Source organism: Myotis yumanensis, unplaced genomic scaffold, assembly GCF_028538775.1.
Source record: "Myotis yumanensis isolate MYYU_CA2020_CCGP unplaced genomic scaffold, mMyoYum1.0.hap1 SCAF_3, whole genome shotgun sequence".
In the NCBI taxonomy this organism is placed as follows: Eukaryota; Metazoa; Chordata; class Mammalia; order Chiroptera; family Vespertilionidae; genus Myotis; species Myotis yumanensis.
In genome coordinates, this window is record NW_027223754.1 from 46,251,777 (window position 1) to 46,264,626 (window position 12,850).

General features: G+C 37.7%; 2 protein-coding genes across 4 annotated transcripts in view; one reads left to right on the forward strand and one right to left on the reverse strand.

Annotated features, from left to right (window-relative positions):
• Nucleotides 1-12,850, reverse strand: part of GPC5 (glypican 5) — a 1,289,857-nt gene that overhangs the window by 505,597 nt on the left and 771,410 nt on the right. The window lies entirely within an intron of this gene.
• On the forward strand, nucleotides 964-1,549 carry LOC139004964 (coordinator of PRMT5 and differentiation stimulator-like). Its single transcript, XM_070407438.1, has one exon. It carries the CDS (start codon nucleotides 964-966, stop codon nucleotides 1,519-1,521), a length of 558 nt encoding a protein of 185 aa, XP_070263539.1. The 3' UTR covers nucleotides 1,522-1,549.

Below are 12,850 nucleotides of genomic sequence, written 5' to 3' on the forward strand. Positions count from 1 at the left end.
CATCAACATCGACTGCAAGGCCAAATCGCTTGGAAAGAAGACAATGCTCTGCGTTTGGTGGGATCAGGAAGGTGTGGTGTATTATGAGCTTCTAAAACCAGGTAAAATCGTTAATACTGATTGCTACTGACAACAAATAATCAATTTGAACTACACTTTGATCGTGAAACGACTAGAATGTGACAGAAGACACCACAAAGTAATTTTGCTTCATGATGATGCACCATCACACACTTCAAAACCAGTTAAAGACACATTAAAAGATCTTGCCTGGGAAATATTAACCCACCCGCTGTATTCACCAGACCTTGCTCTTTCAGATTACCACTTGTTCTGATCGATGGCACACACACTTTCTGAGCAGCACTTCAAAACATATGAAGAAGTGGAAAATTGGGTCTCTGAATGGTTTGCCTCAAAACAAAAAAAGTTCTATTGGGACGGTATCCACAAATTATCTGAAAGATGGGGGAAATGTGTGGCTAGCGATGGACATTACTTTGAATAAAGCACTTTTGATATTTCTCTTGAAATTATTGTGTTTTCTTTCATTACAAAATCAGCATTATTAAACAATACAACTAGTATACTATAATGTATCAATAATATAGGCATAACATAATATTTATAAATACATAATCTCTATATAAAAGCCTAAATGACCATTATGACCAAACTACCAGAATGCCCAGAATGATCGGTCAACTAGTTGCTATGACATGCACTGACCACCAGTGGGCAGACACTCAAAGCAGGAGCTGCCCCCTAGTGGTCAGTGTGCTCCCACAGCTAACCTCCCACAGTTTCTCTTCCCCACCACCCTCCCCCCCCCCCTTACTGGCCCAGCCTCAATGGGCCGCAATCACTGGCCAGGCCAGGAACCCCACTATGCACAATTTAGTGCACCGGGCCTCTAGTTAAATATAAAACTACACGAGGGCACAGAGCCGCGGGCCACCGGGCATGGACCCTCAGACTGCCCGAGCCCTGGCGCTGCGGGCCGCGGAGCCGCCTCGGGGTCTGCCACTTGCGTGTGCGCGGGAGTCGCCCCCCAGCCCCGAGGCTGGCTTTGCCCCTCATGACCACTCCGGTCAGGAGAGAGAGACTGAGAAAGCCATGGATCGACTAGCCAGTGGAGCACAGAGCATCCCTAATGGTGGTCCTGCCGATGATGAGGGCACCCATTCTGAAGAGGAAGGCTTTGCTATGGAGGATGAAGATTCTGATGGGGAACTGAACACCTGGGAGTTGCCAGAAGGGGTGTCCAGCCGTCTGCCTAGGGAACAGGCTGCTGATCTTTTTAATGAGGACTGGGACTTGGAGTTGAAAGTGGATCAAGGGAATCCGTATGATGCTGATGACATCCAGGGATGCATTTCTCAAGAGGTCAAACCTTGGGTGTGCTGTGTCCCGCAAGGAGACATGATCTATGACCCCAGTTGGCATCATCCACCTCCACTGATACCCCATTATTCCAAGATGGTCTTTGAAACGGGACAGTTCGATGACGCTGAAGACTGAGGGTACAGCTTTTTGCCTGCCAAGTACATGGGTCTTCAAGATTGTCTTTCTTCTTTTCTTTGAGGTGAGATGTCGTATCTGAGGAGACATTCCCAATGATTCCTGGGCCAGGCACACAGACTGCTGTTAAATAAGGTCCCACTGCCCCCTTGTTCTGTTGTTGTTGTTTTTCATGAGTGTGTTACCTCTTTAGATGTGTGTTTGTTTCTGCGTTAGGAGGAGGAGTTGTGTTCTTTATAAATAAAGGTAGAAAAAAAATATAAAACTACACACACACACACAGGAGAGATCTGTTCCACTACTGTACAATACAAATTTGACTGTCTTAAGAGTCAGTTAAAACGAATAAATTTAAGCTATAATTACATCATTAATAATAGCAACATCATCTTAAACTCATATATCTCTTTATGAAACACTTTGGAGTTATGGCCATTTTGGACAAAGACTCCTTAACACAATTTGGTAGACTAGTAAATGCATTATGCTGACTTTGTAAGTGAATAAACTAAGTTGTGTATGTAGATTAAGCAACATGCACTAAGTTCAAAAGCTACTGAATGAAGAATCAGGATTTTATAAGAAACCAAGTTCACTTTAAGACAATTTTCTTGCTACTGTATCTTAACATATTTTAGTGCCTATCTTCCACACATTGATATAACCTACAAATTTAACTAGACTCCCAGAAATATGTTTACATGTTGTGGCACAGGCTATCCTCCTATTTAAACAATAGGAATTCTAAAGTGTCCATGTTTCCAAGATTAGCCCATGTTTGACTTCTGTCTAGAAGATTATTACATAATCTACGACTGAAAAAAACTGAAGTTATCAGCAGTAAATACTCATTTTGTATCTACAGAAGAACCCTTACTGTCCTGAGTTGCAATATTTTCTCCAGAGTAAGAATAAAGGCTGGAGGGGGCGGTGGAGAACAGGGGGGATTAATTCCAGACAAGTTGACTTCATTAGTGGCTTGTGTTTAGTGCACTGTACTGTCTCTCCCTTTCCTGATACTATGCACTACCAGGTTACTGCTGCTGCAAAAGGAGAATCACAGACTTTTTCTTTTTATTGCTGTTAAAACTGTAATGACAAGCCTATTATGCAATAATCCATCTTTTAACATTTTTAGTGAAGAGAACTAAAATCTTTCTATTAGGACCTTACTACCTTTGCTAATGCTTAACTCAGCAAATTTCCAGGTATTGTTACAAATATGTTATTGTACTATAAAATCTGGTTCCAGGGTGGGCAAATTAAGGGAGGAGGAGCACTCCTAGCAGAAAGTCAATTTCACAAACCTGCTTTTTCACAAGCCTCAGGCTGATTATATAATTTGCATAGCATACAAATGATACAATATAACCATACCCTAACAGCTTAGAAGTTTTTACTATTATGCAATAGTTAAAGACACATATTCTCCAAAACAACTCGCTTTAAAACAATCATTACTAATGACCTCTTAGTAAGTTAAAATGTTTGCATAATTTTAGATACATAAAATGAAAACAGAAGTGATTACTTGATTTTTTAAACTAGAATAGTATTTTTTTTTTTTACCTTTTTCAGGTTTTGGAAATAATCATTTATAATTATAGATCTGAAGGAAAGAAAAAATCACTTTTATAAATTTATGCTATGTTTATTAGATATTTAATTGTTTTTACACCACCTAAAAAGGTACTTTTGTTATAATAAATATATGCGACTTTTGATATGACAAATATATATGACAATTTGTAAGATTATTCTGAGATTTCAGTACTTTCATTTAAAAGAAACTGTTCAGGTTGGAAACTGACATTTATAAATTTGAACGTTAATTACAGTCATTATTCATAGTCACTCCTCCTTTGAAAATCTGGATAATCACCCTAGTGTTTCGCCTTTCTCTGAATATATAATGAACCTCCAAAGGCTTGCTCCTAAGTATATCATCTGCTGTCAAGAGATTTTCTTTACTCCAGAAACTGATTAAGATAACCCATGGCTTATCACGTGGGATATTTTGAAGTTTTAAACTAAGACCATTCAAATAGAAATTCATAAAGATCTCTGTCATAAGTTGTGAGACAAAGAAAAAAAATACTGTAGAGCATTTTAAGAGTTGCAATGATACATATCACATATTTCAAACTTGTGTTTTAATTTAAAATATGCTATAATGCTGTAACAATTTAAAAACTGGATGACAAAATTATATAAATTGTCTCAAACTTCAGATTAAATTAAGTGATTTTCAAATTCAGACTTACAGTTTATTAAATGTAAATTCCAAAAAAGATTGCTAAAAAATTATTGTAATCAGCATGTATGCAAAGTAAAGAGATTTCTCACATTAATCATGATTAACATTCATGGAAAATTGCTGTAAGTCAAAATTAATACAAGTCAAATCCACTTTCTAGTAAAAATTAGGGTACAATAGAGGTTTAGATTGCTCATCTGGAGTATAGTGTCTACATTTTTATAGCAATAGCTATACATATGTTGAACAATCAATTATTAATTACTACACACATGTAGACTTGAATTTAAGGAAGTTTTTCTTAAACACCAATGGAGTATGAGCTCTTGAAAGCCTAGGCCCCCACCTTTTACCCCAATAGAAACAAAATACCAGGCTCAAGTGAACTTTCTCTCTTTACCTGTGACTTTGCTGTGTGTCTCTAGTTGTCCTACATAATGTACAGGTTTTATGAGTAATAAACATACACCTCTTCAAAGTTTCCTGATGAATATTGCAGAAGAGTGTCTTGCATCATAATAGAAACCACAAAGTCTGCTCTAGTCTCAACATCCTTTCCTGATAGACTTAGATCAGTACAAAAGATTAACGTCGTATTTACAGAACAAAGTAAAACACACACACACATAAATAAATAAATAAATAAATAAATAAATAAACAAACAACACAAATGATCATCTCAATAGATACAGAAAAGCTAACTGACAAAATTCAACATCCTATCTAATAAAAGACAAAAAGGGTAATTAACCATACCTTTGCTACGCTTCCCATTGGCTAATCAGGGTGATATGCAAATTAACCGCCAACAAAGATGGTGGCCGGCAGCCATGCAGCTGAAGTGAGCTGGAGGCTTGCTTGCTCCAGTGATGGAGGAAGCCAAGGTTCCCCGCCTGCCGCAGCCCGGCTCTGAGCTCTGAAAACAACTAAGTTTCAATTATAGAAACTAAACAAACCCCAGATACCTGCTTTCAGCAGGCCGTGGCCTCAGAGCTGGAGCGAGCAGCTCTCAGCTCCAGTGACAGCAACAAAGTTTCAATTATAGAAGGTAAATAAATCCCAGAATAAAAAAAAAGAGAGAAAAAGGAGAGGCTGGGAGCTTCAGTCACCGGCCAGCCTGAAAATGGCCCTCAGCCCCTCACCCAGACTGGCCAGGCACCCCAGTGGGGACCCCTACCCTAAAGGGGGTGTGGCCAGCCTGAAAACAGCCATCAGCCCCTCATCCAGGCTGACCAGGCACCCAAGCGGGTCCCCCACCCTGATCCGGGACACCCTTCAGGGCAAACCAGCCAGCCCCCACCCGTGCACCAGGCCTCTATCCTATATAGTAAAAGGGTAATATGCCAACTGACCCTAACAGCAGAAAGACTGGGAATGACTGGTCACTATGACATACACTAACCATCAGGGGGCAGACGCTCAATGCAGGAGCTGCCCTCTGGTGGTCAGTGCGCTCCCACATGGGGGAGCTCTGCTCAGCCACAAGCCAGGCTGACAGTTGCCAGTACAGCGGTGGTGGTGGGAGCCTCTCCTTCCTGCTCAGCAGCACTAAGGATGTCTGACTGCAGCTTAGGCCTGCTCCCCACTGGCAAGTGGACATCCCCCGAGGGCTGCCGGGCTGCCGGAGGAATGTCTGATTGCCAGGTCAGGCCTAATCCCCCGGGGAGCAGGCCTAAGCCCGCAGGTGGTCATCCCCCAAGGAGTTCCAGACTGAGAGAGGGCACAGGCCAGGCTGAGGGACCCCCCTCCCCCTAGCGCACAAATTTTTGTGCACTGAGCCTCTAGTCTTTTATGATTAAAAAAACAACAACAACAAAAATAACACAGAACATATTCCATGAAAGCTTTGCTTCTAAAATCAGGAACTAGACAAAGATTCCCATTTTCACCTCTGGTAATTAACATTGTACTAGAAGTCCTGTCTAGAGTAATTAGACAAGAAAAGAAGGAACCCAAATTGGAAGAGAAGTAATAAAACATCTCTATGTTACAGATGATATGATTATTTATGTAGATAATTTCAATCCACAAAAATAAATTTGTATTTTAAAAATCAAGAGTGTAATATTTGCATCTTTCAATTTTGAGAGCACTAGGATCTTTGACTAACTCCAGATAGATGTACTCTGAAATTCCAGATGCTTTCTCAAATAAAAGTTTTCATCCTATTTATTGGCCTACATCTATTTACTTACTATTACTTCATATGCTCTTAGTTTTAATGAAATAGTAGCCAGACACCATACTAAAATAAGAACATATGATTTTTTCTAGTGTCTTAATATCAAACCAACAGTAAATGTGTATTCTCCATATATGCCTATACTTGGTGTAGCAGGTGTTCATGAACTACCTATTAATTGAATACTTCTTCACTATTAAAAGATATATAAAAACAGGGTGTCTATGATGCCATTTTTGTGATCAAAATTTTGAACAACCTGTTTTTGAATATAAAAAATTTTGACCATTTAATTTTACAGTAGCCACCATAAACTGAAAGAAGTTCAGAAAATGTTAGCACTGAATTTTAATGTATTCTGAAAGTTTTCTATTGGGCATCTTATTAGCAACAAGAGAGAGTCAATCATTAATTTACATGTGTTCTGGAATTTGGGGAAGTGTTTTCAACATTTGGGCAAAATAATAAGTGATGTATAATTAAGCCCTTTAACTGACCATATGCCACCCTAATATTTGACCTTGAAAAATAATCCAGATTTATAATTATGCAACAAATAGAAATACAATTATATTTTTAACATATTCTAATAAATCATTATTACTTAATATTATATACTAAATGATCATTAGATCAGTGACATATTTTAAAATTAATTTCTGTATTTCCCCCCAAGAAATTTCATTGCAATCACTTTGCCACCTTTTCTTTTGCCCAAGGTCAATCAAGCTGTTAAGTGTTTCTAGACCCATGGTGCATGTTCATTCACTACTCTCTTGAAAAAATGTACAGTTGTGGAAAATATGAAATAGAAGCTGTTTCCATCTTATTTGATAATTTAAAAAAAGCAAAAGTTGAAACATGGAATCAACCAGACATAATTGGAACTAAGCACAATATTGTAAGCACCAAAATGTTGGGTTAGCGTTTCTCATAGATTTGGTGTAAAGTAAAAATGACTAAAAATAAAGTTAACTCTTCAGATGTTTATATTTTGTACTAAAGTAATCCTATAAATGTACACCTAGTTAGGATGATTAAATTTCTACTTGTTTCATAATTTATAATTATTTTCTGGTAACTTTATACTAAATTTTTATCATGTAACTCTTTCAATTCAATGAAGATGTTAATTTATGGCAAAGTTACTAGATATAATCTTAGTGAGTCATTATAAGCCTACTAGAGGCCTGGTGCATGAAAGTCGTGCACTGGGAAGGGGAATGGTCCCTCAGCCGAGCCTGCACCCTCTCCAATCTGGGACCCCTCAGGGGGTGTCCGACAGCTGCTGGGATCGGGCCTAAACTGGCAGTCGGACAACCCTCTCACAATCCAGGACTGTTGGCTCCCAACCACTCTCCTACCTGCCTGCCTGCCTGATTGCCCTTAACCACTTCTGTCTGCCAGACTGATCACCCCCTAACCACTCCCCTGTCAGCCTGATTGACCCAACTTCCCTCCCCTGCCAGCCGATCACCCCCAACTGCCCTCCCTGCCAGCCATCTTGTGACCACATCAGGGCAGCCATCTTGTGCAAGGGTGTGACTGTCAATTTGCATATTACCCCTTTATTATATAGGATTGGGTCATTGCATCTTAGTGAGACAGGATAGGAAGATGCTAGGAAAATCCCTTGGCAAGTGAAATGAGGAAACTGAGACAGATAGCTGACTCAAACCGCCTCATCCAGCACCTTAACTCACCTGCCTCCCTCTCCATTACACAACTACCCCCTTAAGCATTAAGCCCTCAGGACAATGAAGTTCTGATCAGCATTAAATAAGCTTAGGAACAAAGCATCAAGTCTTTTGACCACAGAGACAGAGTTTTGATCAAACTAGAGATAACATCTAGCCTCAGTTTGTTTCAACACCAGGCCTAGAGAAGGAGCAAAACCCAATGAAGCTATGCCATAGCTGACATCAGGACTAGATGCAATGACCAATGACCCCATAACCTATCACAATCACTCAGTAGAGACCCTGATCATGACCTTAAATGCTCATTTAGATGAGTCAGCATATTGAAAGGACACACCTGGAAAGCAGATGAATATTCTATTGAGATCCTTCCCTGAGATCTCCGCTAAAACTTCTGCCTTTAGAAAACAGATAAAAACCTGTAAGACAAGAGATCTAGTGCATGCTCTTTCTGTAGAATATGCCGCACCTTCTTTCTTCAGGCATTTATCTTTGCCTTCTTTCTTCTAAGTTCTCAGGATCCCCATAAGACTTGCATTCCGAGGAGCAGAGGGCAGTGGCAGCTCATCCCAGGCAATAGCAATTTGTCCTGGGGTTCATCTCCTGAACCTGTCTCCAAGGATCTTTCTTTTGCTTCTGTAACTTGTTCCTCAGTCCACACAACCCAGCTGGCCCACTTCTTCTGGATCTATGACTCTCTTTCTAAAAGGCCAAGGCAGATCTCTGAGCAGCTTGCTTGAATCCTCTCCTCAAGTGTAGTTTTGCTTTGTATGCTTAAGGAGCTTCCTCTTGTACTTGAGTCCCTGGCTCTAAATTCCTTCTTTGCTGAACTCAAGAACCAAGAGCCAACATTGCCGATATTAGGATATTTTCTACTAATGTAAAGCTATCGGTTCTTATGAAATAACTCATAGAGCAAAATACTTTGTAATGTGTTCTAAAAACTAGAAGGTAGTTGAAATGATAATCAGTAACAAGGACAGAGAACTAGCAATGATGAGTCACATTTTTATTTTCCCAGGGGCCCAGAAAAATATAATGGTTAGATTTATGCTAATTTATTTTTCATTGTGATTTTAAATATGAATATATATTTTAATCTTTTAAGTTTAGTAATAATATAATGGCCCCAAAGAAGAATTTTCTTGTCAAAGAATGCATTAACTTTCAAAGGAAAAACTGAAAAAGACTATGAAAACTTAGAATTTTAGATGGTAAGACCAAAGCATAGTGGCAAAACAAAACATTCTTTAAAATCAGAATGATTAGGTGCACTGTGGATCACAAATTATTGCACTTTAATTTTTAAATGAGCTTAGACATCTGTGAAATTTAAACCCCAGGGCCAATGATTTGTATGGCAGTATGTTGCAAAAGGAACAAAGCTTTGACATGCAAATTTCAGCTTTATGTTGCATCAGTCCAGGTAACCTTGCAAACCACCTTCACACACACAGGAAGCAGAGTGATGCCTCCCATATGGATCTATCCTTCCTTTCCCTTCCCCAGTCAAGTTGACAGCAATTCTCAGTGCATTTCCTAAACAGACTGAAAAAGCTATGCTAGGCTTGTACCTGTTATTAACCTCCCTTGTACTATTATTACTCATATTTTTTCCTTTGAGATAAGGAGCTAAATGCAGAAGCTGATCTTTGCATATGGTGGGCTATTAGCCCCCCAAAAAGAATTGCAAATGTCAACCGATTATTGGGTCATTAATGTCAGGTCATGGTATTTCAGAGTTTGATGTTTTTAACCTTTTGCAGACATTAACCCATTTACAATACGCTTTTGAAAAGAGTTTATTTATCCTTGAAAACAGTGAACAGTGAATGTATGGCTCCAGGAATACTGTCTTGTAATATTAGGTATTATATATGTGGCAGAGATCATTAACTATATTTATGTAACCACCTCTTCAACTTAGTTTGGCCTTTTATCTATGGTTTAGAAGAATCTTAAATTATGGTTAAAAAAAATGTTCAGATGTCTAATAGGTGAAATAGGGAGGGAAACAGAATTTAATACTGTTCTCTTTATTACAGAATTACTCCCCAATTCTGTCTTTCTGTTTAGACAGAATTTGCAAGGATGATATTATCTATTTCATTTATTTTTTATTGGAAGTCAAAAGTGTTTCCTGTTATAAAATTCAATGAAATCAATTTCACTACATGAAATAGTTTTAGTGTGAGCCATTAAAGTCATAATTCAAGAAGCTGAACAAAATCTATGATGAAATAATGTAAATAAGAGATTCTGCAACAGCTATGGCAATGTATTCATTGCTCTGGACACAGGTTCTATTTACCATGCAGATTCAAAATATTAGATAAACACAGATGCATCTGTATTTTAAACAAAATTATTTACAGTAATTTTCCTAAGTTAATTCAGTTTATTTTAATGGTTTGGTTTTCTTTCTTATGTCCCTACTTTTTAGCTAAATTGGCCACGTGTTTAAAAACTATTTTGAAAACTAATAAAAAATGGAGAGTAAGAAAGTAAAATAATCCAGTCAGAAAAGAATTTCATGATTATAGTGAAACAAACTAATCTATTATCTGATGCTAAAGGAAGGGATTTTCTGCATATTTCTGTAGGGTAGCCTCCACATATCATACCCATTCATTGAATGACTCATTCATTTGGCAGTTACTATTTCAATACCTACTTTGTGATAGCACAGTGCCAGGCCCTACTATGCTGGCCATACTCTAAGTTGGTTGCAATGATCCACACCTTGTGTAATTTCTTCCCTTGAGTGTGGATGGACCTATAACTTGCTTCTAACCAACAGAACATGGCAAAGGCGATGAGATGTCACTTCTGTCATTATGTTACATAAGATTGTAACTTCCATCTTGCTAACAAACTATCGTCTTAGTTTGAGCATTTTAAAAATATATATTTTTATTAATTTCAGAGAGGAAGGGAGAGAGAGATAGAAACATCAGTGATGAAGGAGAATCATGGATTGGCTGCCTACTGCATGCCCCCTACTGGGAATCAAGCCTAGAACCTTGGCATGTGCCCTGACCAGGAATTGAACTGTGACCTCCTGTTTCATAGGCCAATCAGCAAGCCGAGCCACACTGGCCCAGCTTAGCACTTTAAGAAAGTAGCTATCTTGGACAGACTCACATGGTAAAAATCTGAGGGCGGCTTCCAGGTAATAAAGAGTGAAGAACTGAATTCTACTAACAGTTATGTGAGCTTAGAAGCTGATCCTTCCCCATCTTAGTTTTTAATGAGCCTCCAACCCTAACACTTTAATTACAACCTTGTAAGAGATTCTGAAAAGAGGACTCATCTAACTTGGGCTAATATACTTGACCCACAGAAACTGAGCAATAATGTGTTTAAGTTGCTATATTTGTGGTAATTTGTTATGCAACAATAGGTAACTAATAAACCTAGGGATGCCATTATTAGTTGCTATTTTTCATGGAGCAGATATAGCAGCATGGTGAATGCTATGAAGTGAAATGTGACTATGGCTAAACTGTAGGAACAGAAATTCAGAGAACCAAACCAGGGCCTGAAGGATGGGAGAAGTTTTGTGGACAAGTAGGAGCTGAGACATGAAGGATGAATTTTGCAGAAGGATGGGGTGTTTGTGAGCATCATGGAAAGGGTGGATGGTGTCAGTCTGTTGGGTGATGGTGTCCCATGAGACAGAAGGATTCAAAAACTCTGTAAAGATTAGGATTTTGGTCAAAGGAATTCTTTAGAGGATTTATATGCATTTTTCATTTTATATTCACTTGTGTAGTTTGTCAGTCAAGATGACTATATATATATATACTATTTATACCTTATATTTATATATAAACAACTTTTTTTCAGTGACTGAGATAACTTCACTATAGTTTCTCCTTTTGCCACATTATGTTTCCTTCAAATCACTCTTCCTATGGTCTCATATCACACTTATTTATTCTTACTTACATGAACTAATGCTTGCCATGCTAGCATGAGAGTTCTTTAAGGACAGAATTTAATACTGTTTAATTTAATACTGTTAGATTATTTTTTGTGTTTTCTATAGTTAATACAGTTTCTTGCACACAGCACACATTCAATAAATAGTTGTGGTATTAAAAGTACTTTTGAAGTCATTATCCAACATGAAACACCACAAGATTCACAGAGCAATAGAGTTTCAAGTTGACAATAATTAGATAATAATTTAGATATAATATCTGTGTGTCAGCACTATGACAAACGAGGACCAAAAAGATGAGAAAGAAGAGCTCTTCCTTGTGAGAGTTAAAAGCTATTAAGCATTGAAATCTAGAAGCAGATGAGTAAACAAATGAAGCTACTGTAATTAAAAGTTTGATATGGAAACATGGTTGACAAATAGAAAATTGCAATAGAATAGAGTACAGAAATAAAGTCACATCTGTAATAATATGTCACTCAGCCACTGTGGCCCAGTGGTTGAGTGTTGACCCATGAACCAGGAGGTTATGGTTTGATTCCCAGTCAGGGCACATGCCTGGGAGGTTACAGGCTAGATCCTCAGTAGGGGGCATGCAGGAGGCAGCCAATCAAGGATTCTCTCTCATCATTGATGTTTCTATCCCTCTCTCTCCCTCTTCTTTCCTCTATCTGAAATTAATAAAAACATATTTTTAAAAAACAATAGAAGTATATCAATTCAGAGAGAAAAGAATAAACTAAATGGATGTGATTTTGCAATTTACTATATGATTTGAAAAACTAAAATAGTCATACAACCTAATGTTCACATAAAAAATCTAATGAATAAGGGAACCAATATTAATAAATATTTTTAAAATTAGAATATTTTTTACATTCTTTGAGTAAAGATAGTAAAAAAACAAGTAATATAGCATATTCTAAGAAAATAATTGGTAGACTTGATTACAAAAACAAAGCTGAGGAGAACTATAAATAATGTCTAATGATAAAATATGGATTGGGGAAATATATTTAAAGATTATGAACAGGTCACATGATAACTTCTCTACTAAATCAAGAATTCTTACACATGAATATGAATAGGACATACAACCAAATAGAAAAATGGGTAATGAAACTGTATACAAATGTCTGTTAAATATACTAAATATGTTTTGACACCATAAGTAATAGAATTTCTATTTTTAAAAGTTAGTTATATCTACTGTTCAAAAATGACATAAGAAACAGGGACTGAC